We start from the raw sequence: 25,715 nt of genomic DNA on the forward strand, positions 1-25,715 counted from the left end.
CAGCGCGCCGAGCTTCCCTTGCGAGCGAACGGCAATCAATGAGGTGAAAGGCACCGTGCATCTGCGATGCCCAATGATACAGTCCGCGTGACGCAGCCTGGCACCCCCTCGCCAAACTCCGATGATCTCAATCGGCTGTCACCAGGAGCGGAAACTCACCGATTTCATTCAACTTTTAGATACGAGACGGTTCACCCCTTCTGGGAATCACCTTGGTGGAGGAATTCCCACCTCCAGGTGAACAGAACGCATCCATCGCTGTGTGCTTGGATAAACAGCCAAACCACACTGTGGGTATCACATTCTCTCAGCAGACCAAACTGCAGCCTTGGCTACGAACACTACAATATTTACTGAAAATAGGAAGAAACTTATCATTACCTATACGTATGCATATAAAATCAAGTGAAAATCCCAGAAAGGCACCGATATCAATAAAAAAAGAACAATGCCTTCTCGTTATTGATTTATTGGCATTTATTTATTGGCAACAGTTCCGGTGCACTCACCAGCAGTGAAGCCAAATCCTCTTTAGAAATGAATCATCAGCCTGTGCAAATCACCCTGATCAACATCCACGACAACATCCACATGCAGAACAACGTATTAAATCAGTTGTGCACCACAGACCCAACTGATGGGAAGATCCCAATGTGAGGATCAGAGCAAACTCCACTTGTAGTGACTGACTGAGACCTGACTGCTTGGTGCATCTCTGATCAAAGTGCCTGCTTCCCTTCCAGGGAAGGTGTGTGCCACAACATTCCCACAGGACAACAGGTTTCCCGCAAGAGGAGAATAATAAAGTTATGCCAAGGATGCCTAGCTGAACATGTGTGGCAAGACCTGGGATGGGGTATGGCATCTAGGGCTCAGAGACCAGTGAACAGGCGGAGGTCTGTCCAGGTTCTCCATGGGGAATTAGGCCAGAATCCCCAAAGACAGCGGCTGCAAAGCATTACGGATACTGGGCTACCATCCTTATCCTTGCTTCCAGAAGGCCCCCTGTTGATCTGCTCTATCGATGAAAAATGCTCATCAGCACGATGAATTTCCATCTGTCAAATCTTTTCAATAAAACGTCCCTGCAAAACTACAGAAAGATTTTCATTTTCCTGACAATACCTTTGAGAACTTCGCAGTTATAAGTAACAGGTTTCTCTTGATGCCCTGTATACTCCTACTGCTCTGTGGCCTTCAAAGCAATACACACTACGAATAAAAGAAAACGGACAATGCTCTATGATATGACTACGGAGCAAAGACTGCACTGCTGAAAGCAACAACTTGCAGGGTAAAAATAATCAGACCTAATGTTATAGCCAATGTACCACTGCTTCACTCTAATATTATAACATTAAGTTGCATACAGAACAGACAGTCTCTTACGTAATGCCCGAATCAGCAAACAGATTAACCTCTCGCTGTTAAAGTTTCCATTTCAGCTCAATAAAAGGATTATATCTGGCCTGCACATACAAGTCCTTCTGCGAGTTACCACATTCTCAGAAATTTACAGCCAACTTAAAGCAACATGAATCGGAAAAATCCCCTTTGTCTGATGCAGACCTTACCTTTAGTTATTTTTCATTACTGCATTCACACAGCATCAGGTATGGTCGATACTGCTGAACCTCCGAGTTAAAAACAATCCTTGAAAACAGAGTAGGAGCGCTCAAGTCTTAAGTGCTTTTGTTGACTGAATAAAATAAAAAATTTGCTGTGATCATGTTCTGGGGAAATTATTCCTTCATCAGAAGTCAGGACTCTCCCAACTACCGACTCTCATTCTGCACTGCAAACCAGGAAAAACAGGAGCAGTGACTGGATATTTCGAGCTCCTACAGGTGCGGTGTTCTGTAAAATCCACACTGCACCCTAGTCTGCTTCAAGCAAAATACCGAGCAAACTTTGTAGACCATTTACAATACCTCTAACATTTCCATAGTAGTTTATTAAAGGCACAGAATCCTAGAGGCATCTGCAATGCCAGGCAGAGCGGTGGCTCTGTGGCTCAGGATCTGCGCCTGTGTCTGGGAGGTTGCCGGTTCAAATCCCGCAGCCGGCAGAGGAATCCTACTCCGATGGGCTCCTGAGCAAGGCCCTTCACCCCAACTGCTACCAGGGGCGCTGTACAATGGCTGACCCTACGCTCTGACCCCCAGCTTCTCTCTCCCTGTCTTTTAGTCTCATGGAGAGCAAGCTGGGGTCTGCGAAAAGACGAATTCCTAATGCCAGAAATTGTATAGGGCTAATAAAGTGAGGTTATAATAAATCTCCAGATGTGCTACAATGGCATTAAGATGTGGCTATTTCTAGATAGCCAGCCACAGGAACTCTCATTTTCCCTTTGTGCATCAGAATAAATAGTCAGCGTGCCGCCCCGATTAAAAGAAACATTTTTCACACAACCTGAAATCTCACATGTGAGACGGGTGGCAGAAATCCGGGTGTATTTTTCCAATGATAACATAATGCTTTCTCTGCCCAACACCAAAATCTGTGCCAGGCAACACTGGATACTTCAGCATCAGCAGGAGAGGCGTCGAAACCCGTGGTTTACTCACAAGCGAAACTAAAGTCAACACTCGGTCCCAGTCTGACCAACTGTGACATGCAGTCAGGTCAAAATCAATACCGGACTTTGGGGTCAACTCTGCGAGATAAGACTGGGAAATCTGGCTTCGGTCGAAAGCGTGCTCTCAAAGCACCTACCTAAAGACAAACGGGGCCATAATGACCTCTTTGCAGATCAGCCTCGCCGGGCAAAGGTCACAAGATAGCCATCGCTGCTACAAAATGACTACAAACAGCACACACATGCACTGTACCTCCCCTTACCCCACAAAGTTCTCCGGCTACATCAATCACAAGTCAGTCCATCACACAACTCGGCAGCTCCTTTCCCCACAAGTCCATAAACATTACGAGTGTACTGGAATTATTATTTAGCATCCCTCACAAACCAGCGTCCTCTTTTCTGCTCTTATCTAAGCGACCACACAGACACACTAGCACTCGGTACATTACACAGCCAGTCACTGCTGCCTTCTAAACCCTCCTAACCCTAACCAAATGTCTTCTCCCGGTGGTTTCACTCCTTTAGAAACCGGCCGGGAAAGGATGGGAATGTAGCTGGGATTGATAGAGACGCACGTCTCATACGACTCGTTAGGATGCATTAGCGATGTAGCTGAAATTGGATCCGGTTCTTGGAGGGGGAAAAAAGAAATAGGTCTCCGTCATCGACACATTAAAAGGCAGTGCCAGCAAGTACACCTGTCGCCCTCACCAAGTCCTTTCCGCAAACCCCTTCGCCGATTTCAAGGTGTTCAGACCCGTAACCTGGATAATTGGGAAGCATTGCCCTGAATTTTGGGGAATGATCCGGCAGGGCCGGACCTGCGACCTTTCGCCTCTCCGAGAAGACACGGATCCACTCGCGCCTCAGCCCCCCACTCGTGTCCCGCAGCCCCCAACACCCACCCACGACAACCGGTGCCACCGAGAAATGAGTGAAGCCATCGGGACCCCCTTAAAATCCCGGATCCTTGTCGTGAAGCACTCCTACCGCAGCACGGATAAGGCAGCCTAGCAACAACACTGGGGGCCGGGCTGAAGGCAGGAAAGAATTTAAAAGGCACTTTAAACACAACCTCGGAGCAATCAGAAAAGGGGTAACGGTATTTCCCACGAGTCGATTGATATTTCCGTGTATATTTTTTTCGATCCATTAGATTTCACCCGGTACCGTGCCCCGGCTTAGGTAACAAGGTCCAGGGATAACTTGACAGTAAAACAAGACCACAGACATCTTATCACACGGGATTGTCTTTATAGTGGTCCTGCAACCCCAAACCCCGCAGACAAGGCAGGGCCAATCATACGATATACACGACTCGCCGGCTGACCCACTTTAAAAAGCCGAAACATAATTTACAGCCGCTCAGGAACTGCGCAAAAAAAAATGACACCCCCACCCCCCAAAAAAGATAATAATAAAAGGAGCAAAACGTCCACCTGCGCGTCTGCGCTCCCCAGATGCAAATGTGTCACGGTGCACCCTGAACCCGCACTGGGCAGGCCAGCGCGGATCCCCGGCCTTTCCAGCGCCGCGGCCGGCCCCCCCTCGGCGCCGCAGAGCCGGTTCCGCGGCCGCAGAGCCGCCGGTGGACGTGGAAGTGCTTCGTGGCTCCTTGTCCGTGACAACCTCCCCTCCTCGTCGTTTCAACCCCGCGGAGAAGCGACGCGACACGTCCACCCCTCCCTCCTCCGCCAACCCGAATTATTTCTTTCGGTGTGCGTGTGCCTGGGCAAAAGTTTTTAATACCTTTTTCTTGGCCGCGGCGAGTTTATTCTGCCTGCTCTCGTCAGCCATCCTGGATCGCCCTGGAGGTAAACGGCACCACGTCATCAATAAGGGGTCCGCGGCCGCCGGCAGTTCCCCCCGCCGGCCGCCAGGGGGAGCGCTGCGCAGCTCAGGATGCAGCACAGGGTAAACGAGCCAAGCAAAGAAATGATCTGAATGCCGACATTCAGGTGAAACCACTCCAACTTGCCACGCATGACAGGTGTGATCTCTGCTGTGACAAGACAGGGATACCCAGTTAATACTGCACTGTTGCTAATACCAGACCCGAGCGTGTGACATGCCAACACAGTCTGTACAGCACTGTCTTTGTCCTTTGTCTTTGGGTTTTTCAAGATGTGATGGCGCAGATCAACAATGGATCAAGCGGATTCGTCTCCTGGGGACGTGTAAACCAGCACAACAAACGACGACGCGCTCGCAAATTCAAAATGATCACGGCAAAATCTGAAGTCATTGGTAACCACATGTCATTCTCGCCTATTTCCGGCTGCACAGACAATACCTGCCTAAAGTTGATAAGGTTATTTTATTTAAAAAAAAACCAATATCGCGAGAGGCAAAACTATGCAAAGCATGACAACGACGATATGAACGAGCCGGCTCTGACCACTGGAGGTCGTAAATCCGACACGAAAATAAAAATGGTCAGCAAATGGTTGTTCGGTTACAGAACTTTAGAAGAATTATATAAATCTAATGAAAGAAAAGCAAAAGGCACTCCAGGTAGCCTTTAAACTTGTCAGCTTTATTTATAGTGCAGTAAATCGCTGTTGCTGTACTGTATGATTAAGGATATATAATATATATATATACTTGTCAGCTTTATTTATAGTGCAGTAAAAAAACAAGAAATGGTACATTCTTTGTGCTTTAAGTAGAAAAATGTGAAGATACTATTATTTCTTAATAATATACTATATTTTCCAGTAAGATACAGTTTGACAGTCTGTGGCTGCCACACAACTCACTGCATGCAAGGATCATGCCGATGTGTAGCAATATGGCAGAAAGCAATTGTTTCATTCAACAGTGTTCATTGAGGCTTTGTAGTCCGCCCGAACATTTTCTAACTGCTTCTTCCTGCTGAGGATCGTGGGAGAGCCGGAGCCTATCCCAGCAAGCAACAGGTGCAAGGAAGGAGACACACTGGGCAGGACACCAGTCCATCACTGGGTACAGTCAACCCCAAAGCCTCAGCCTTTAACAGTGAATACAAATCCAAACGTCATCCCAGACAAAGCCATAACTGTGCGGTATTGAAGCTGGTTGACCACTTCCAGACAGGGGCCTTGTGCTCACTGCTCGGCCACTAGGAGTACCAGCCTCTACCTCCATTAGGCTGGCAAGACAGGCAGAGCTCTGTCAGGACATCACATGTGATGGATTTTTGTGATCAGTCCCCGAGCGCAGCTTGCTTACGAAGTGATTAAGATACCGGCATTTCTGATGAGACCGAGGCTCTAAAACTGTCTGGAATAGTCCCGAGTGATGCTTTATGGGTAGAATCTATGTGTGGTTGAAGTTAATCCATTTCAAGTCACCGATACTTATTCTGGGTGGTGCAGTGGTTAGCAGGTTCAATTCCCGACCTGGGGTGCCATCTGCATGAAGTCTGTATGTTCTCTTTTTCTTTTTATGTGCTTTTTCCGTGTGCTCCAGTTTCCTCCCACAGCACGAAGGCACTTGCAGGCGAAGTGGCCCTGCTCAAGTGTACCCTGCCTTGCGCCCATTGCTTGTCGCGATTGGCTGCACCACGACCCTGAATTAGATCAACTTGTTGGAAAACAGAAAGGAAATCGGCGTTCTGTGCCTTTATTTTACCGGATTGAATTCATTCTTTTACCGAGGCAGACTGCAAATGCAGTCTCATTTACAGACCTGGAGGCCTAAGAATACAGCAGGTTCAAGGCTGAAACGCTAGCATCCCAGCCTGGGTCTCTTCCTCCCCAGTCTCGAGTCCAGAGCCCCCGGCCAGCCTGGACCCCCTGTCTCTAGAGGTCCCAGGTCCAGCATCCAGAGCTCCCAGCCAGCCTGGACACCCCAAGTCTCCAGAGCCCAGAGCCCGGCCACGGCTCTGTACTGCAGCCTCATGTATTGGCAGGAGCAAATGTCCTGTGATGACCTGAGGCAGCCTGCCTGTTTGATGCAGAGCCAGTGAAGTCACTGCCCAGGCTGGTTCCTCCAGTACTGCATGTGTGAAGCCCCTACGCTCCTAGATTCTGTTTCCTTGCTCTGCAATATGTTCGATCTCAAGGGCCATTTATTATCCGTAATCAGTCTGTTCCAAAAACAAGTCTCCCCTGTAACACTTTGAATGAGCACCCAGCTACAGAATTAAATACAATTATTTCTAATAAGGTGTTCAGTCAGTTAACATTCCATCCTCGGTTAACTAAGAATGTCACATTCTAACTTAACGGTTGAACACAACTGGAAAAATAGGACATCAACGTTTCCAGCAAATAATGGGATATCATTCCTCAACTTTATTTGTTTCCTTGAAGCATACAAAAAGTGCCATACCTCTAAGTAAATAAGTCTTATTAGGTGTAAATTCCTATATGAAACAATGCCACTGGACAGCAGAATCAAAAGGGGCTGATGAATCTTTAGTCTTCATCTCAGTCCCAACTGCAACACTTCCGGTTTTAAATTCTGGTCAAGAGGGCAACACAACCGTGCTACCCTGTGCGATTAGTCCGGAGTATTTCCATCCGCCCTCTTTCAGGGGCTGCTGTCCGAATGGCAGGACATTCTAGGTCCGCGCTTCCCCAAGGAGCTCTGAGGGAGCGGTTGGACTCTGCTCGGGTCTCAGTGGCTGTGCTGCGAGAACTCCTGCAGGGCCCACTTCTTGTTGTCAATCTCCTGCCGGAGGCGGGAGTACTCCTTCACCAGCGTCTCGAAGTCTTGGCCCAGGATCTCGAAGGAGGACAGCATCATCTCTGCGGACTGTTTCTCACTCTGTTCACTCTGCAGCTCCGACTCCAGCATCTCCCTGATGGGGTGAGAGAGGCAGAGATAAAGCAAAGAGACGGGACATTGTGAAACATTGTGAGAATATAGTTCGCTATATTCGTTTTTCAATGCGGGAGTTCATTGATCTAACCAGGTGTTGCTCAAGAGCAAGGTCCTTCAGATTGCTCCAATGAATGTCAAACTGGACATGTGATGCTCCAGATTCTTATTTTCAAGGACAATTTGTTCTCAATTGACATACCTGGTGAAATAAACAATCTATCTTAAGTGACACCTGTCAGCATTACATTTTAAAGGAGCAGTTCAGAAATAAGAAGTGCTACAGTTTTAAAAGGAATGTGATGAGTAAACCAGTCAACTTCAAGCCCTTCCTTGTCATTTTAATTCTGTATTACCCGTTGGTGTCGTTTCCTAAGGTTTTGACTCTAGTGAAAATCAATCACATCTATCCCAGTTTTCAAATACAAGACTTGTAATTCATTTGCACAATGCAACAGAAGTATTGCTTGTAGTCTCCTTACGAGCAGTGGAAATAAGATTGTCCATACCTTACAACACACAATACACACGGTATCTCTCACCTGATCATCCGATGCACAGCTATTTTCTGGGGTGCATAGGAGTCTAGCTGAACCTGAAGCATCTCCATTCTACATAAAATAGAACAATCCAAAGATCTGTCAACATCAACAAAAAAGCACATTCCCGTACAAAACCAAAGCTTTAACAAGCTTCTGCATATCTGCTCTCATGTACATGAAGTCCACACTGCTCATATGAAGAAGATATTGTTTCAGAAGGATACTTTCAGTATTCGTTTTATAAAAGTTCCAAGTACATTTAAAACAAATATACCTATAAGTATAAAAAGTACACATACCTTATAAAAGCCTATCTCAGCAATCACAACTACCCATAAAAATGCATAATATATAGGAAGAACTTATATTGCAGAGAATTGATTTTCACCAGGGTAATCTAATCAGTAATGACATACATAAGCCACCATATGAATTACAGAAAACGCAATGTACTACGGGCAGAAGAGTTAAATCAATCCAAGACTTTTTCCTTCCCATTAAAGTTTTACAGCACCCTCCTCCCAGGAACTCCCAGAACATGAGATTTTCTGACCTGATCTTGTGAATGATGATCTCGCACTTGGCCTCCAAATACTGGGTCTTCTTGCGGTCCAGCTCATTCTGAGCTTTCAGCCGGTGATCCAGGATGAGCGACTGTAGAATCTGAATGCAACCCAGAAGCTCCTGCAAAAGAGAGCAAGCGGCCCGTTTTGAAGAAGGGGTGGAGATCTGCACCACACACAGCTGCTGAAACCGTATCCCAGAGTTTCTGGAACTGCTGAAACTGGATCCCAGGGCGTTTCTCGAAAAGAGTAGGGTTGTAACCCCCTGTGTTCTGGCCAAATTTCCCCCCGGCTTTTACCAGTCATGGCCTCCTAATAATCCCCATCTCTGAACTGGCTCCATCACTCTGCTCTGGTGTGTGGGGAGAGTACTGGCGCACTATGGCTGCCGTCGCATCATCCAGGTGGGGCTGCACACTGGTGGTGGTGGAGGAGATCCCCATTACCTGTAAAGCGCTTTGAGTGGAGTGTCCAGAAAAGCGCTATATAAGTGTAAGCAATTATTATTATTACTCACGGTCAGGTAGGAGTGAGTTAGGGACTGCAGCTGTATGGCGTTTTCCTTGGCTTTCTGTCTCTCGCTCTCCAGCCTCTTCCTCTCGCTCTCCAACAGGTCCGGGAGCTGGGACAGCTTTGCCATCTTCAGGCCCGCGCTTTCGCCCTCTGGTAGGAAGAACAAGTCAGCAGGCTAAGGAGCGGCCACAGCTTCGACCGCCCAATTTACAGATCAACAGTATGAGCAGGTCTGCGCCGAGCCAACTTCATGTAGCTTTTCACATTACGCTCAGGATAAAAGGTAATGAACCTTGTGACACCTTCTATGAAAACACCTGTCTATTTTAAAAAGGCAAGCATCAACAAGGTTTACCAGTTTGGCCAGGCCGTCTGTTGCTCCCTCAAACGTTTCAAGCTATCCGATGAAGCAGTCTTTTTGCAGGTTTGAGTCATTTAGAAAGAGGTTCCAGTTCTCAAATAAATTGAGAACCTACACATTTCAGGGATCTGTTTTGCTCTGATTTAATCAAAAACAGATCACTGCTCGACACGTGACTGTGCATCTGAAAGCCAAGACAAACCTGTGTGCGAGAGCTCTCGTCACAGAATAATTAAAAGTACAGATTGCAGAGGAATAGGAGGTGGAGGAGAAACAACACAGGACCAAAAGACACTCAAAATTAAACTAAAAAATCCTCTGACATGAGAGGGGTCTTATTACAGTAATTTCAAAAGTGAAATTAAAAAGCCCCACAAAGGAGCTGGACATAAACGGAACATCCTAATCAGAAGCCTGGCTGTCTCAGTCACCAGACATTACCCCAGTCAGGCTGGTAGTAGGCAAGGATGGTCTGACACTTCTTCTGTAGCGTCTCCTCTAGCAATCCCAGCAGCCTCTGCTTCATCCGCTTCACGTCCTGCGGACAGAGAAGCAGGGCTCAGTGGTCCAGACCCACCTCACTATTCTCTACAGCTGGAGATCCAACAGCAGGGGCACAGCACCTCTTCATGGACAGAGTGAGCTTCTCAATAAATTCCTACATGGGAGGACTGAAAAATTCAGCAAGCGTGTCCTCAAGAAGAAAGCAATTTCTCCTGCTGTTAATCGCTCCCATAAGTGTCTGTAAACAAACTGTCCACAATGAAGCCAGTCTGACCTTTACTGTGGTATCCGGATATGAGCTGTATGGAGGTTTGGGGAACACACAAAGGCCCACAAACACAAATGTAACGGAGAATCCTTCTTAAAATGTGCGCAGTTGAATGAAATGTACACAGTAAATAGCAAAAGGGAAGAAAATATTTTTACATAACCCCCCAATAACTGCAACCAATAAGTGGGTTTTTAATAAAAGAATTCTGCAGACAAGACCTTTTTAACTTCAGCACACCTAACCTATCCACATTTCGGCTAGTATGCTGTATAAATGTAATGCAACAACAAGCAGTCTACGTCTGCTCCAGACGTAATTGAATTTATTAAATGCATTCAGAATTAGCTCAGGGTGGCACTCAGTGCTGGGGCCCTGGGTTCAGTTCCAGAGCTGGGGTGCAGTCCGAGTGGTGTCTGATCTAGTAGTTTTCCCTGTGTTGGTGTGGGTTTCCTCCAGGTATTCTGGTTAACTGGCCCTGGTGTGAATGTGTGTGCCTGTAACAGACATACAACCTGCCCGGGGCGTATCAGGCTTTGCACCCGTTTCTCCCCAGTGACCCTGAACTGGAAGAAACCAAGCAGTTAAACGGATGGATGGAATGGGCTGACCAGTATGCCAGTGCGAACGTGCCAGTCATGCCCACCTGCTCCGTTGGGAAGAGGTCCAGGACCAGCTGGGATGACAGCCCCAGCAGCTGCGGCTGATCCTGGGCGGTGGTCGGACTGGGGTCCAGCTGCCGGGCACACTGCGCCACCAGCAGGCACTGCTCCAGAGTCCCGTAGAACTGCACCGAAGAAACGGGCTCTTACTGCATCTCCTCACCCAACCACTCCCACAGGTCAAACTCCAAGGGGTTTCTTCGCCTCTGTGAGCCCCCCCACATACATCTGTGAATTCCCGTTTTTTTCTACACTTCAGATGCAAATTTACCATAAATCATGGTTTTAACACTCTGTTAAAATGACTACTGAAAGTTAAGAGGCAAAACATTTTTACCATTTTTACTGTGTCACACTGTGACCTCAGCAGAGGCAAGACCGACCCGTTTTCCCCCCATCTATTCACAAAATGTGCACCTTGCCGTCTTCCGGCGGGATCTGGGAATGATGTTTCCTGCCAGAGTAATCCTGGAGCATCTCCTGCAGCAGCCGGTGCAGACTCTCCGACCTCAGCCACCCCAGTTTCTGCGCCTGCATCTCCCTCTCAGCCTGGCCTCCCCGAGGAGAAAAACAATTCCGCAAAACAAACACAGTTTGTTGCCGTAGACTTAACTCACTGCCAACCTGTACACATTCAGAAACAATTTCTATGTTAGATCAGTAGAGGAGTAATGGAAAAGAAGTTCCAGGACAGTGCTCCTAATTGTAGTTATAAAGTATATTGACATCTGTATTGCAAATTACAAACCCCCCTTTTTTCAGCTAGTGTTGCTTTGCGAGAAGGCCACCTTACCTTTTCCAGCTCTCTCTTCAGAGAGGCCGTCAGCCCAGTGCTGTCTATGCGCTGCGAGAGACTGGACAGCAGCCTGCAGAAGTGAGGGTTCTGGAACAGGTCCTCCTCAGTCACCTCACACAGGGGGAAGGATCCCAGCACTGTGACACAAACAGCGGAGCACCGAGTAACTTTCAGAGAGGCGCCGACAGGCAGACGGCCCGCCTGGGGCAACACAACAAAACATTTTACAACACCAGCACGCTGCTGGATCCTTTTCCCAGGGTTTGTGGTTTTAATCAAGCTCATTTTCATGACGTGCTTCATTCCAAAGCTTCTTCCACAACGCAGAGCTATAGTGCACAGTAAAAACAGTATGCAAAAAGTCCAGTCTAGACAGGTGAAATATTAAAAAAGGTAACAGCCTGAACCTCAGTTACAATGTCAATTTCAGAGAACTTGACATTACATTTCTATGAATTTTAGAAACTGCATCAAATGAATCCTCAATTGTGCACCGATATTAATGGCAACCTACTAAAAGTATTTCGTGTATTCTTACTGTGAACAATTTTTCTTCATTAAAATAGACGGCGTTCACAATATATTTCTGAAGATGAGAAAACATCTGACCACGCAGTCACAAGCTGGACATTAGCAAATGTAATCTAGCTTTACTATCATCCAGAACAATTCCTGCCGCTGAATGCAACAGAGCACGATTTCAGAATAAACGGATCTCAGCCTCTACCCAAAGACTGAATTTTATTTTTCATTTGCTTATGAGACCTCGCTGAGAGGCAGCTGTCGATGGCTTAACAACACATTCAATATCGAAAGGACATTCGCCCAAAAGCACCTGTGATAACAGTGCTCTGTTATAAGTGTGTCTGTGCTGGTTCAGAACACTTTCGGACACTTTTCTGTCGGGAAAAGAAAAGAAAATAAGTGCAGACGCTCACTGAAGGCTGCAAGAGGAAAATCGAATGCATTATTTGATCAAATGTAATTATTTTCATTACGTTTCCCTATAGGCAGACAACATGTGAATAGGTGTCTGGAATAGTCTGTGTAGTTAGAAAACGATATCCTGGCGACACCACTGTTTAGGGGTAGTTTGGTTTAGAGTCGACTCCAAATCGGGTAACAGATAGAGCTCTGTACCTGCCCACTGACTCAGGGACGAACAGAGAAACAGAAATAAAACAATTTGCTCCCCCACCAGTGACCTCACACACTCTCCCAGGAACCAGTTCTCCACTGGGGAAGGAGGGGCAGCTCTTGGGTGGACAGAGCGATTTCACCTGCAAGTTACGGCCATGATAAGGTGGATCGAGCCTCAGCCCCAGCTCCCTGAGATCACTGCAGCGTAGGTGGGACAGTTTCTGCAAGAATGAGCACATGGGAAGGGCATACCTTGCTGGTGTAGGCCATCCCCTTTGGCCAGTGGAGGACTAGACACTGGATCGGGGCACAGAGCCATCTGGACCGCTCATTAAATATCCAAAGTCCTGAGAGGAAAAACAAACAGGGGGGAAATATCACTCACTGAATCTCCGCTCTGAGATAAGCATCCGAGGGCTTTGAGAGGAGCCATGACCAATGCTTAAGGGACGTTTCAAAATGTTTAACAGGTAAAACACAAATGCTAAAAAATCGTCAATGGAAAAGATGGAAAAGAGGACAAGACGTTGCATAGGAGGCTGGTCTTTCTTTTCTCATAAAGATCTTCGGTCACTACATACTTGTAAGTGCTGCTTAAGACTGATTGCCAGACAGCAACAGTGTTGAACTAGAGATCTTCATGACTGGAAACCACTGATACAAGGCAAGAACTGGTTCATGTAATATACCGTATTATCCCTGTCCGGCCTGACCTGGTGTAAGTGGATAAGTTATCGAAACCACTGTTTTCTCCACCTTGGCCTTAGCTGTTCAGATGTGTAAGTTAATGTCAAAAAGCTGCAGGAAGACTGGAAATTACCAAGGGTCTGCAGCTCAGGAGCTCTTGGGTCTGCGATTTTTCCCTGCTGTTGGCCACGTCCTGGTCGCTTAAGACACCTCAAGAATGAAACACGTTAACATTATTCTTTAAGTATCGCGATAAGTATCAATGGGCTTAACTTTCATGGGCAACGCGATTTAATTTTACTACAAAAAGGAGAAATTAAAAAGCCCAACTGTCGCGGGTTCACAGCATCTTTCATGTTTTCACCACTATCCTGATCGAGATGAAATACTGTTGTAGATGTTGCACTCGCTGAGAAGTCCTGGAACAAAATGTCAGAGGGCTCATTCTCACTCTTGCAGCGTTAAAGCACATTTCATCAAAGAACGCACACCTACATTAATAACCTTGTCCCGACTGCAAAACCCAGTCGTCATAAAACTCTACACCTAAACTAATCCAATCGTAAGAAGAAAAACTTGAAACAAATAGGGGATTGGAAGCTGCATTTTTTTTGGTGCGACTGCACACACAAACCTTCAGTTTCAACCATCTTAAGTAAAACATTTTTACAGAATTGTTCTTTTTTTCTATACTGTCTTTCAAAATAAACGATTGCACGCCAGAACGACAAGACATATGGCGCAGTTAAAATAAAGCAGCTCATTTCAACGCGCTAGTTGTACCCTACAAATTTCGCCCCACTTACCTAATCGGTATCCCAACAGAAATTCGGTATTTAGCGGGTTGCATAAAATGCAAGTACCTTTTATTAGAGATCAAACACACAAACCTCATAAAACCTCCCAACTGTCCGTCCAACCCATACCGCGCTCGGTCTCAAAACAGAGTATACCATCTGGCCCACAGCACTCGACTACAAGGGGGTTAGTGCATAGACATCAGGACAATACATATATAGGCGATATCTGTAATGCGCATGTGTAATGTCTTTCAAAAAATCTAGTTAGACATTATATGTGCAATAACACAAATAAAAATGCATTTTAATTAGAGAAGCTCATGCGCTGCATAAATCACATCTTCCGGTTTCCCCTACGAGGAAGACGGATTTGGACGCTTCAAAAAACCGCCTACAGGAAAGCTCACTGTGCGCAGAGCATAGGGGTGTGATCAGTTGTTGTTAGTGGGCCGTGTCGATGTTACATTTAGGAACATATTATACGTGCTTGCTTGATTTTAAACATTTGACAGCATGTAATTTTTACCTAGAGAAATTCAGACTGTTTTCTTCGTGTTCCTTTCACTCCTGTTAGGAATCTTTACCCTACACCCCTCCAGAATAATAGCATGGCCCTAAGACTGGGGAGTGGTTTGGTTTCGTCATCTGACGTCACACACACGGGGCGGGGGGGACATGGGAGTTTTCATTCATGAAATGGGTGTTTAACGTTTCAATGATTTCTTCATTATGTCCGTTTTTACTTCATTTTGACATCCGATATCCATCTATGAAACTAACAGCATAAATGCTGTCATCAGAAAAATACTTTCACCGAATTGGTCTTTTTTTTCCCTTTTATTTATTTGATTACACGAAATTTCCAGCAGGTGTCCTCGGACTCCAGAAATTTCCCCAATGTACATCATCGTACTGCATAGGCAAGGGAAACTTGTTTTTCTTATTTTTATTGTATTCGGTATTACGTGTCATTAACACATAATATAAATACATAAATTATTTCTGAATTATCACCTTCACTGTACATCTGTTTGAATGTTTCCACTCTATAAAGTCAAAGTAAAAATAAATATTTTACTAAATTGATTAATTAAACTTTGACATTATAGAATACTTTGTGTTGAAGACAAACATTGAATGTCAAACATTGTCAGTTAAATACATCATGGTTCCAAGCTGTAACAATATAAAATGTGAAAAAGTCTAACGCAAGGTGAATACTTTTTATAGGCCCTGTATATAACGACGTCTCATGTTGATGAGCAGTATTTACAGCTGAATTATATTTAAGCTTCTTAATGACAAAGGTGTGTGAAAAAGCTCTGCAGTAAAATGGGTGTTTGAAGCAATTATCACACGGGCTTAAAGAAGAGAACAGAACCCTCTTCTTATGTGATCTGTAATCAAGAGGTATCTTATCTCACACCTTGATCACACACCTGACACATGCAAAAAAAGCATTGAAAAATCAGATAAATGATGTCCAATTCATAAACCCCATAAACCAGTCTGGAGAGTCATGTCATGCAGCATTCGATGGGTTCAATCAAGTCTGCCTTTCACTTGTATAGCACAAACTGAAATATGTATCATTGATTATGCCAGGAATCTACAAAAGAGTCCTATATAACACAGTCTTGTCAATGTCCAAGCAGTGTATGATCTTAGATCATGCACGTCTCTAGCGAATGTATGCATACATCGTGTTACGTATACATTAGAGTCCGTGATACAAGTCATTAAAAAACATTGCATTTCCTTGTGTGGAATACTGTGGGTGTTGTGTATTTCCTTGTAAGATTTTTTGTTTTCAAATGCATCTCAATCTTTTAATAAGAATATAACGTAGCTGGTGGTCACGGCACAACGTTTTGCTCATTTATGGACGGATGGAACACACAGTCAAGCCTGCAAGGTGGAAAACCGCGTTTTAAAATCTGAACAGAAAAGCTGTTTCACGCATAAAAGAGTAAATACACTCTGATATTATCCACATACCAGAGTGTTTCCTAGAACAAAATAAGAACATGTCCTGTAAGCCCATTGTAACCCCACTTTCCTCCAAATATGGTGAAATACAGTTCTGTGTCAAGCTGGAAATAAGTACAGAAAAAATAATTAACATAGAATGCAAAATCTACGCTCCACATTAGCTTACAATGGTCACAGGGGTCGTACAGCTGTTCGCGGCCTTTTGTAATAGGAAGAAACTTGAACAAAACGTTCAGTGGGACTTTTGCGTGCTCATGTGCTCTTCTCCAAGAAGCAGAACCGCCCTTACTTGGCAGTGAGGTTGTTCTTGACGTCTCCGAAATCGATGGCTGGTTTCCAGGATGGACTCGGAAGAGTTATCGACCCTGTTTGGCAAACGGCACAGGTTTCGCTTACCTCCTCAGAGTCTTTGCATAGGACACTGATCACAACAGCCAGATAAGCTGCAGGCTGTTAACGGGGTAGGTCTGCGCTAACTTATTTCTGCGCTCTGCTCTTGTGAAACGTTCCTCCCAGGATCACTGTGTCACGACCGCCAGCCAGCAGAGATCAACCCACGAAAGAGCTAACCGGTGCCAGCAGCGGGTTGATCGTGTTAACCCATCAGCGCGCAGCGCTATTTAAACCATCTGAACTCGTTTCTCGGTATTGATTCCTCTCCTAGAGAGCTCCTACCTCGCCTTGTGCGATGCTTCTTTCGGCTACTGAACCTCCTTTAGCTTTTTGACCACGAACTCGCCTCACGCTTTGGAGCGCACACCTGTCAATGTATTATTCAGCTTCTGATCTTCCTTTTGCCTTTCGACCACGTTCGAGTAACGTTTTGGAGTGTACGCCCGTTTCAGTATCTTCCCTCTCCTTCGTCTGCCTAGGATCCTCAAACCTCATCCTTGGGATTTAAACCTTTAGGAGGGTATCGCCGCTTGTACTTACGGAGGCCTTGTTGCGTGAGTCATCTGACAAGTTGTCTGATTACCGGTATCAACTACATTAAGATGCACACTGTGCCCACGTTTTGTCTTTGTTCCCTCAACAAACTCGAATCCTGGTATAGGCGACATTAAGTATTAATGCCGTGCCAAGACTGGAATGACAAACGTCTTTGAAAATGTTTTGTCCGTTTGAGCGACTCAGTGCAACGCTTGAGCGCTGTATCCGCCCCAACTGAGGGACGCTGCTTCAAGCATATCCCTGAGTTGTAACGTTACCCCCCCAATTCACCTGTATAACATCGAGATAATCCGATAAAACAACAGTTTTGTCAGAAACCCCCTTGATTAGCCGTGGAGCGTCTTTAACAATCGAACAACAGACTTATTCCCCGTAGCTTTTATTAATGACTCTCCCCTCCAGAAAAGAGACAGACCGAGCACGTCTGTTGGACACCTGGGCCCCATATTCAATCAGCAATATCCTCAAGAGGCTGGCGGGTCACAACACAACACGCACAGTCACAATCCAACCGGTTTGGGATTCCTCTGAGAATAATGACGCTTTGATTGCACTCCATTTCGTGTGCAAGATCTGGTGGGTGATTCATCCCCGACGTGTCACTGATCCACGGAAGGAGAAACGTGTTGACGGGTGTTACCACACAGGAATGCTCCCGGCATGGCCCGATCACGCACGTTCGCTCCCATCCATGAAACATTCACTGTCCGGTAATGTTGAGTCACATCATGGAAATCACGAAGTAAACCTCATTCCGTGAAAATAAAAAGGTTCACATTCGTGGTTCTGTTATGGGTGTGCGCTTTCTCTTGCATTTGTGCTGCGGGAAACGCACACAATTCTTATTCTCAACTGTCTTTTTCAGTAGGAGTTTTGCATACTTCACAGGAACCTCATGTGCAACAACTGAAAAGGGGACATTGTTTGTCCCGCTAACTTAGCGAAGAAAGTTTAAATCCTTGTCAACCCACTTCTTGTTCAGAAGGAGCGAATGCCCTGTGATGCAACACGCCGCGTCTTCCCTGCAATTGCGCACCGAATCCTATCCAGAGCGCCGTCAGATTGCGTCAGTGTGGTATTATTCTCGTTCATTCCCCCTGTCGTCGCTGTGATGCTGGATCGGCAACACCATGGATCTGGAGAATTCATCCTGCCATTCCCCCTTACCTTGAATGGCGTGCTGGTTCAGTTCAAGCTAAATGTATCGCCGGACCTACACAGCAAATGTCTTTGTAGCTGTGGACCTGCAGATGTCGTTTCGTGTGCTGTGCTACGCTATGCTATGCTATTGAATCCTAGTTTTTAAACGGCTCCCCCCACCAAACCACCACTTTTCTGGAGAGCTCCTTCTAACCTTAGACAATTAATCACGGGACGTGTACTGCAGACAGTAACACGGGTAACAGACTCAAGGCACCCGGTCACCAGGAACCGCGCAGGCGAGCATGTGCTCCGAAGCGAAACCGAGAGCGGGGAGAGTCGCTTCAGTCAGGTGGTGTGGTTACTGGCCTGGTTACAACTACTGTGTAGCACTCGGTGATAGTAAACCAGTAGAGTGAGCACAGCCTGAGCCCGGGTTACACAGCTGTGGGCTGGGGGGCCTAGAGAGGAATATGATCGTGTCTGTGTGTAGTAAGACATGACTTCGGCCTGGGTTTCTGTAGGGGGGAAACAGATCAACAGGAGGAATACCGACAACACAGACTGTGGCAAAACTAATAATGCGGGGATCTTTACCGCACTTAACCAAAGACCTTGTCTGCATGCCCTGTCATGCTACAGGGCTGCTGAATTTCAGTTGTGACAATAATGTGGCATTATCTGTCAAAGCGCTTTGAGTGGAGTGTCCAGAACAGTGCTATATAAGTGTAAGCAATTATTATTATGATGATGATGATGCAAAGGAACAAGTAATAGGTTTATTCCCTGCTGAGAAGAGAAGAAAGGAAACACAACGTTTCGGTTGTGAAGCCTTCTTCAGTATTTGAATCCCACACCTGAAGAAGGCTTCACAGCCGAAACGTTGTGTTTTCTCTCTTTACTTTCCAGCATGGAATAAACCTATTACTTGTTCTACTGAGGATGAATACTTTATACACGAGCTTTCATAGCTAGTTTTTCCAATCATTGACATTTGCTTGCTAGATTGAAACTGGATGCTGGAATGTTGCTCCTGGGACAGCCTGAACTGCCGACAGAGAGAAAAAATACTTGCTTACATTACACCTGTCGGAATTGCAGCCGTGAAAGAAATCTCCAGAAACTGGCCGACGTCGGACAGACCTAGTGTTCAAATGTGGATGGTCGCTGTGAACGAAATACTATCAGATGGCGAACAATAACCACAGAATTAGAAACCACCAACACGTATTTGCACAAAGACGGTCACAACGGGAAAGATATGTAGGGACACCCTCCCAGTAATGGACTAGAAACGAAAGATGCAGCAATCAGAAATTGCATAGAAAGCAATTTCACACTTATTCTGATTTTCTACATGCCCCTTTCTTACTGTAGTTTCTTTTTGTTTTCGGTAGTGTGAAATAAGGAATAATGCTTTAACATAACTACATTAAAGGATAAAAAAAGGACCCTTTCTGTCGCTCGAAATACACTGAGGCCCGTTTTAAAAAATGAATTTTCGCAGCCTGCAGCGTGAATCTTCCAGAACCGTTGCGGGAACGAATCAAAGAAAGGCAGCGCACGGCGACCGGCAGCGCGGACAGCCAATCACACTCGGCCCCGGGACACCGGCACGTCCGCGATTGGGCCGCGGCGCTCTCGCAGCCGGCCAATGGCGGGGCCCGGGGGGGGGCGTGACTCTCCCGACGTCACCTGGCCAGGACGTGTTCGAATCGGGAGCAGCCAGCGTGCTCCTCGCAGCCAATGAAAACCCTCCAACGAGCTGCTCGCCGACCAATCGCTGGCCTCCACGACGGGGAAGCGGCGAAGGTTTATATAGCGGTGGCAGCGCAGCGCTGAGCAGCACACTAACCTACTGACGGAGAGGAGCGAGTGTTTCAGATCCTGAAATCTGTGCGGAATTGCGTTTGGCCATTTTGTTGCCGACTGTGCGGGAGTCTTTCTTTACTCTTTCTACTTGAGGTACGTGTTATCTCTTTTTTTTTTACTCCCCACTCCACTCTAATGCCGCTCTTGGTGTATTTAAAGCGATAAAATAGGAGTTGGCGGTGCTTGCGCTAGTAGGAGTGCAATTCTCTAGCCTAGCTGTCGCTGATGCATGTCTAACTGTGCCCGGTCGAGAAGATGCAGTCCGGATTTTGCTCGTTAAGAAGCGCGGCTGTGATCTCTGCACTAGGCGGTTGGTAGACAGAGGTGTGAGCGGAGATCGGCGTGCAAACCGCGGGTGCTCATAACGCCTTTTCCACAGACCCCCCCTTTCCGATGGGGGGGAATAAAGCTCTCGACGCGACTGGGTATGTGCATCTTCCCAGTTGCACGCAAGAGAGTTCATGCGTTTTAAGCGAACGTGTAGCCCGCCCTCCCCCACCAAAAGGGGTGTTGCATTTTGAAACGTGTCACGATAGCGAGCGGCCGCTTTTGTTTTCTTAAAAAAAAAAAGGAAACCGCGCTGGGGGGTCGCGGATCTGGTGGTAAACGCCGAGTTTTTAAATGTCTTAATGGAGGAGGAGTGGGGGTGGTGTTCGTTTCCGTCTGATTTCGCGGGGTCCCCATGTCATTGATGCCTCGGACCGAGTATGTGAAGATCGGAAAGCCACCGCCTGCGGTTTTAAGGTCGTTTTCCGCTCGTTAACCGGAAACGTCTGGGTCTCCCGGCGTCGCCTTGTTGTGCGAGGAGGCGCCCCTGTCTCATTGAGGCACAGAGATGCTCTTTCGCTCCCAGGCCTGGAGGCGGCACCGAGGTTTCGTTTCCTGTAGGGGGGGGGCTTCAGTTTGCGTCTTGGCATCACGATTGATGGTCCCAGTTGCCACGGAAAATCGTTGCAAGACATAACGGCGGTGCCCGTCGCTTGTGGAGAGTGACCTCCTGTCCGTCTCTCGCAGGCGACCGCAGAGGGACGTACCGGTGAGCGGACGACGCCGAGGATGAAGAATCTGCTTGTGGTCCTGCTGGTTCTCGGCAGTGTGTTTGCCGATGATGAAGACAAGAAGGAGAGTGTGGGCACCGTTGTTGGCATTGATCTGGGCACCACTTACTCCTGGTAAGCCTCGGCCTGAGCCGAGTACTGTCTTCATTTGAAGTAAATGACAAGTGGGGGTGCCAGTCCTTGAATTTTAGAAGATTATAATACAATTTCTTGTATTAAGAAATTGCACTCCATGACACACACAGACAGGGAGAGAAGCTTGGGGGTCAGAGCGCAGGATCAGCCATTTATACGGCGCCCCTGGAGCAGCTGGGGTTAAGGGCCTTGTTCAGGGGCCAGACAGAGTAGGATTCCTCTGCCGGCCGTGGGATACGAACCGGCAACCTTCCAGCTACAGGTGCAGATCCTGAGCCACTGCTCTGCCCATTTGCAGTGGGGACCCAAACAGGTGGGTTTTGAAATTCCACAGGTGACGGCAATGTGTTGTCACTGGCTTAAAACGCCTGACCTCTTTCTAGAAGAACTGTTAGAATCTGCTCCTAGTGCAGCTTCTGTACGGGCCCTGCTCGACGAGCTCTTCAGAGCAGTCTGGCAGTAGACACAGTACCCAGGGCCTGGTCTATACCCTGTGAAACTTGGTTGCCGTTCCATGACTGTGGTCCCGTTTCAAACGAGCGTGGCTTGTGGCTTTTCCTGTGGGCAGCGTTGGCGTCTTCAAGAACGGCCGCGTGGAGATCATCGCCAACGACCAGGGCAACCGCATCACGCCCTCCTACGTGGCCTTCACCGCCGAGGGGGAGCGCCTGATCGGGGACGCCGCCAAGAACCAGCTGACCTCCAACCCCGAGAACACGGTCTTCGATGCCAAGCGTCTGATTGGCCGCACCTGGAACGATCCCACCGTTCAGCAGGACATCAAGTACCTGCCCTTCAAGGTAAAGGCACCCATGAATCGGACCGCTTCAGATGCGGGAAGACTATATACCTCTAAAGCTGGAGGCACTTGGGTTTTAAGAGTTCTCCTTTACCATCTTGCTAGTTTCTTTCCAGATAAAACCCGCCAAAGGCTTACGTTTTCCTGTGCCGACTGTTTATTACATGCTTACTGGCATCTTTATCAGGGGGACAGATGTGTGAGGAATTCTTTTTTCTTCCTGGTCATTAGGTGATTGAAAAGAAGAGCAAGCCCCACATCCAGGTGGATGTCGGTGGTCAGATGAAGACCTTCGCCCCAGAAGAGATCTCGGCCATGGTGCTCACCAAGATGAAGGAGACTGCCGAAGCCTACCTGGGCAAGAAGGTATGGAGATACCCAAGCTAAATGCAGCTCTGCAGGCGATCGAAACGGGCCAAGATGCCCAGGGAGGGATTTTGATGCGCTCTAACCTGCTCTTCCGTGCCCACAGGTTACTCACGCCGTGGTCACTGTGCCAGCCTACTTCAACGATGCCCAGCGCCAGGCCACCAAGGACGCCGGGGTCATTGCTGGACTGAACGTGATGAGGATCATCAATGAGCCGTGAGTGTCCAGCAGTGCGACGCTTTCAGCTCTTAAGCAGATGTGCAGATGGTTTTTATATCCAACTGCTACCATGCAAACAAGTGGAATTAGTTGCTAAGGACTGGGATTTTGTATTTGATCTTGTAATTTTGCCCACTCTTCAGGACGGCCGCCGCCATTGCCTACGGCTTGGACAAGAAAGACGGGGAGAAGAACATCCTGGTCTTCGATCTGGGCGGCGGCACCTTCGACGTGTCCCTGCTGACCATCGACAACGGGGTCTTTGAGGTGGTGGCCACCAACGGGGACACCCACCTGGGCGGGGAGGACTTCGACCAGCGCGTGATGGAGCACTTCATCAAGCTGTACAAGAAGAAGACGGGGAAGGACGTGCGCAAGGACAACCGGGCCGTGCAGAAGCTGAGGCGCGAGGTGGAGAAGGCCAAGCGGGCCCTGTCTTCCCAGCACCAGGCTAGGATCGAGATCGAGTCCTTCTTTGAGGGGGAGGACTTCTCCGAAACGCTGACCCGGGCCAAGTTTGAAGAGCTCAACATGGTAAGATCCTGCCTATTGAAGCAGGCTTAGGTGTCCTTTGATCGGGGAGTGTTGCATGGAATCTTGACTAAAGTACTTTGAGCTACAGGGAAGATCTTGGGTTTTTAAAAGGCTTTCTATCTTGGGCAGGATCTCTTCCGCTCCACCATGAAGCCGGTCCAGAAGGTCCTGGAGGATGCCGACCTGAAGAAGTCGGACATCGACGAAATCGTGCTGGTGGGCGGCTCCACCCGCATTCCCAAGATCCAGCAGCTGGTGAAGGAGTTCTTCAACGGCAAGGAGCCCTCCCGGGGCATCAACCCGGACGAGGCTGTGGCTTATGGGGCTGCCGTGCAGGCTGGCGTACTGTCAGGAGAGGAGGACACAGGTGCGTCTCGGCTTCACTGCGCCTCGAAACCAATTCAAGAGCTTGCATCTAGTTGGCGTTTTATACCCATTGTTCTACCCAATTGGGGAACATCTAACTGGTCAGCATTATCCACTGCTCATCCAAGTCCTCCTATGTCCTAATATTTCAACGCTGTCCGAGTCTGTGACCGGTGGGGAATGAATGCGTTCTTGTGTTTTGCCCAGGTGATCTGGTCCTTCTGGACGTGTGCCCTCTGACCCTTGGCATTGAGACCGTTGGTGGCGTCATGACCAAGCTGATTCCCAGGAACACCGTCGTGCCCACCAAGAAATCTCAGATCTTCTCCACAGCCTCCGACAACCAGCCCACCGTCACGATCAAGGTGTACGAAGGTGAGTCCTGTTCTGCACACATCTAAAAACGTGGTTATGTCATCTTGAGATGCTTTATTTTTAATAATGGGTCCTGAACAGGAAGTTGCATCAAACCTTCCTTAAATATTGATCCTACAGGATGCATGAATACTGATCAAATGATTCCTTCAAAGTTGATGCTTTGTCACAGAGCATAGTCTAGACTGTGCAAGATCCTGACTACTTTGCTTTGTCCAGGTGAGCGCCCCCTGACCAAAGACAACCACCTGCTGGGGACCTTTGACCTGACCGGCATCCCCCCTGCGCCCCGCGGCGTCCCCCAAATCGAGGTCACCTTCGAGATCGACGTCAACGGCATCCTGCGGGTCACGGCCGAGGACAAGGGCACCGGCAACAAGAACAAGATCACCATCACCAACGACCAGAACCGGCTGACCCCCGAGGACATCGAGCGCATGGTCAACGACGCCGAGCGCTTCGCCGAGGAGGACAAGAAGCTGAAGGAGCGCATCGACGCCCGCAACGAGCTGGAGAGCTACGCCTACTCGCTGAAGAACCAGGTCGGGGACAAGGAGAAGCTGGGGGGCAAGCTGTCGGCAGAGGACAAGGAGGCCATCGAGAAGGCGGTGGAGGAGAAGATCGAGTGGCTGGAGAGCCACCAGGACGCGGAGCTGGAGGACTTCCAGGCCAAGAAGAAGGAGCTGGAGGAGATCGTGCAGCCCATCGTCAGCAAGCTGTACGGAGGCGCCGGCGGACCCCCTCCTGAGGGGGGCGACGAAGAGCCGTCGGACAAGGATGAGTTGTAGAGCTCCGCCTGGGGGAAGTACGGTGTACATATTGGACTCCTTGAACTGTTGCAAGGAAAACGAAATCTCCTGGGAAAGACTTTTTAAAGCGGAAGCGAGCGGATGTCCTGTATTTTCTTCACTGCGAAGTGGAGTTTAAAAAACAAAACAAAAAGCCCTAGCCCGTCTGGGCTGGCTGCTGCTGTTCTTTGGCAGTTTCTGACTTAGGATTTATTTTGTTCTTCGGGGGGGTAGGGGGGTGGGAGTGAGGTGTTGATGGGGCTCGACGCGTTCACAAATTCTGAAAGTTATTTATTTGAGATTTGGTCGTTCTGGGTGACGTAGAAAAGCTTTCTACTGTACAAAATACCTTGAATAAACAAATGGTAAGTTTGATACGAATACCTGTCTGGCTCTATTCTTGCACTTCATCTCAGTAGTCAAGAATGACGAATGCCTTGGGCGTTATAAAAAGTGACACTTGAGTGGTTCAAATCTCTTCAGTTTGAAAGCTGCTTATATTCAGTGTGGTTTCTTCATACCTGAGATTGTTAAATGTGGATTTTTATTTTGATAAGAAGTATGTCTGGTGTTTACTGGGGGGAAGCTGCAGTAATGGGACCCATCCTCATCATTCCTGCTTGCAGGAGTAGACGCACAACGTGTGAACTAAAAAAATATTTCATCCAGAAACACTACTTCTGACCAGGTTGAATAGGGGAGGCAGGGAACTCATTGAGAAGGAAAATTCAAACTCAAGGACTTCTCTGAAAAAACAGTTTTCTTCAGAGAACTGGTGTGTGTATGTATAGAAATGCCTTCTACATTTCTGATGGAAATGTGAAACACTGCAGATCTGAGTTATAGATTCTCCCTAAATCTTTCACACCTATGTATCCTTTAAATATGATTCAA

General features: G+C 47.5%; 3 protein-coding genes across 13 annotated transcripts in view; 1 reads left to right on the forward strand and 2 right to left on the reverse strand.

Annotated features, from left to right (window-relative positions):
* Nucleotides 1-4,855, reverse strand: part of golga2 (golgin A2) — a 41,084-nt gene extending 36,229 nt beyond the window's left edge. For 3 of the 6 annotated variants that reach the window (XM_088614672.1, XM_088614671.1, XM_088614667.1), the window contains exon 1: nt 4,331-4,854. In XM_088614672.1, coding sequence (XP_088470798.1) covers nt 4,331-4,414 — 84 coding nt within the window. In that variant the 5' untranslated portion in view covers nt 4,415-4,854. Of the gene's footprint in view, nt 1-4,330 lie in introns of all 6 variants that reach the window. The other 3 variants (XM_088614673.1, XM_088614669.1, XM_088614668.1) reach the window with 2 other exon arrangements.
* A 1,969-nt stretch (nt 4,856-6,824) lies between these two features.
* On the reverse strand, nt 6,825-14,557 carry haus4 (HAUS augmin-like complex, subunit 4). 6 transcript variants are annotated; one of them, XM_088614683.1, is made up of 11 exons: nt 14,314-14,555; nt 13,557-13,633; nt 12,989-13,083; nt 11,594-11,733; nt 11,218-11,349; nt 10,785-10,925; nt 9,808-9,904; nt 9,010-9,155; nt 8,483-8,613; nt 7,930-7,998; nt 6,825-7,367 (listed from the first exon to the last, which is right to left on the reverse strand). In XM_088614683.1, exons 3-11 carry the CDS (start codon nt 13,053-13,055, stop codon nt 7,184-7,186), a joined length of 1,107 nt encoding a protein of 368 aa, XP_088470809.1. In that variant the 5' UTR covers nt 13,056-13,083; nt 13,557-13,633; nt 14,314-14,555; the 3' UTR covers nt 6,825-7,183. The 6 variants fall into 6 exon arrangements, with proteins under 6 accessions (XP_088470809.1, XP_088470810.1, XP_088470813.1 ...); XM_088614684.1 differs by having other exon boundaries at nt 14,230-14,555; XM_088614687.1 differs by lacking the exon at nt 13,557-13,633 and having other exon boundaries at nt 14,314-14,556.
* Nucleotides 14,558-20,115: 5,558 nt separating this feature from the next.
* hspa5 (heat shock protein family A (Hsp70) member 5) lies at nt 20,116-25,202 on the forward strand. The gene is made up of 9 exons (XM_088615244.1): nt 20,116-20,271; nt 21,193-21,350; nt 21,940-22,171; nt 22,402-22,536; nt 22,643-22,755; nt 22,902-23,292; nt 23,422-23,659; nt 23,866-24,033; nt 24,253-25,202. The coding sequence occupies exons 2-9, from the start codon at nt 21,235-21,237 to the stop codon at nt 24,819-24,821; spliced, it is 1,962 nt and encodes a 653-aa protein (XP_088471370.1). The 5' UTR covers nt 20,116-20,271; nt 21,193-21,234; the 3' UTR covers nt 24,822-25,202.
* The last annotated feature ends 513 nt before the right edge of the window (nt 25,203-25,715 follow it).

The sequence above is a fragment of the Lepisosteus platostomus genome, chromosome 21 (genome assembly GCF_059453375.1).
Source record: "Lepisosteus platostomus isolate fLepPlt1 chromosome 21, fLepPlt1.hap1, whole genome shotgun sequence".
NCBI classification, from domain to species: Eukaryota; Metazoa; Chordata; class Actinopteri; order Semionotiformes; family Lepisosteidae; genus Lepisosteus; species Lepisosteus platostomus.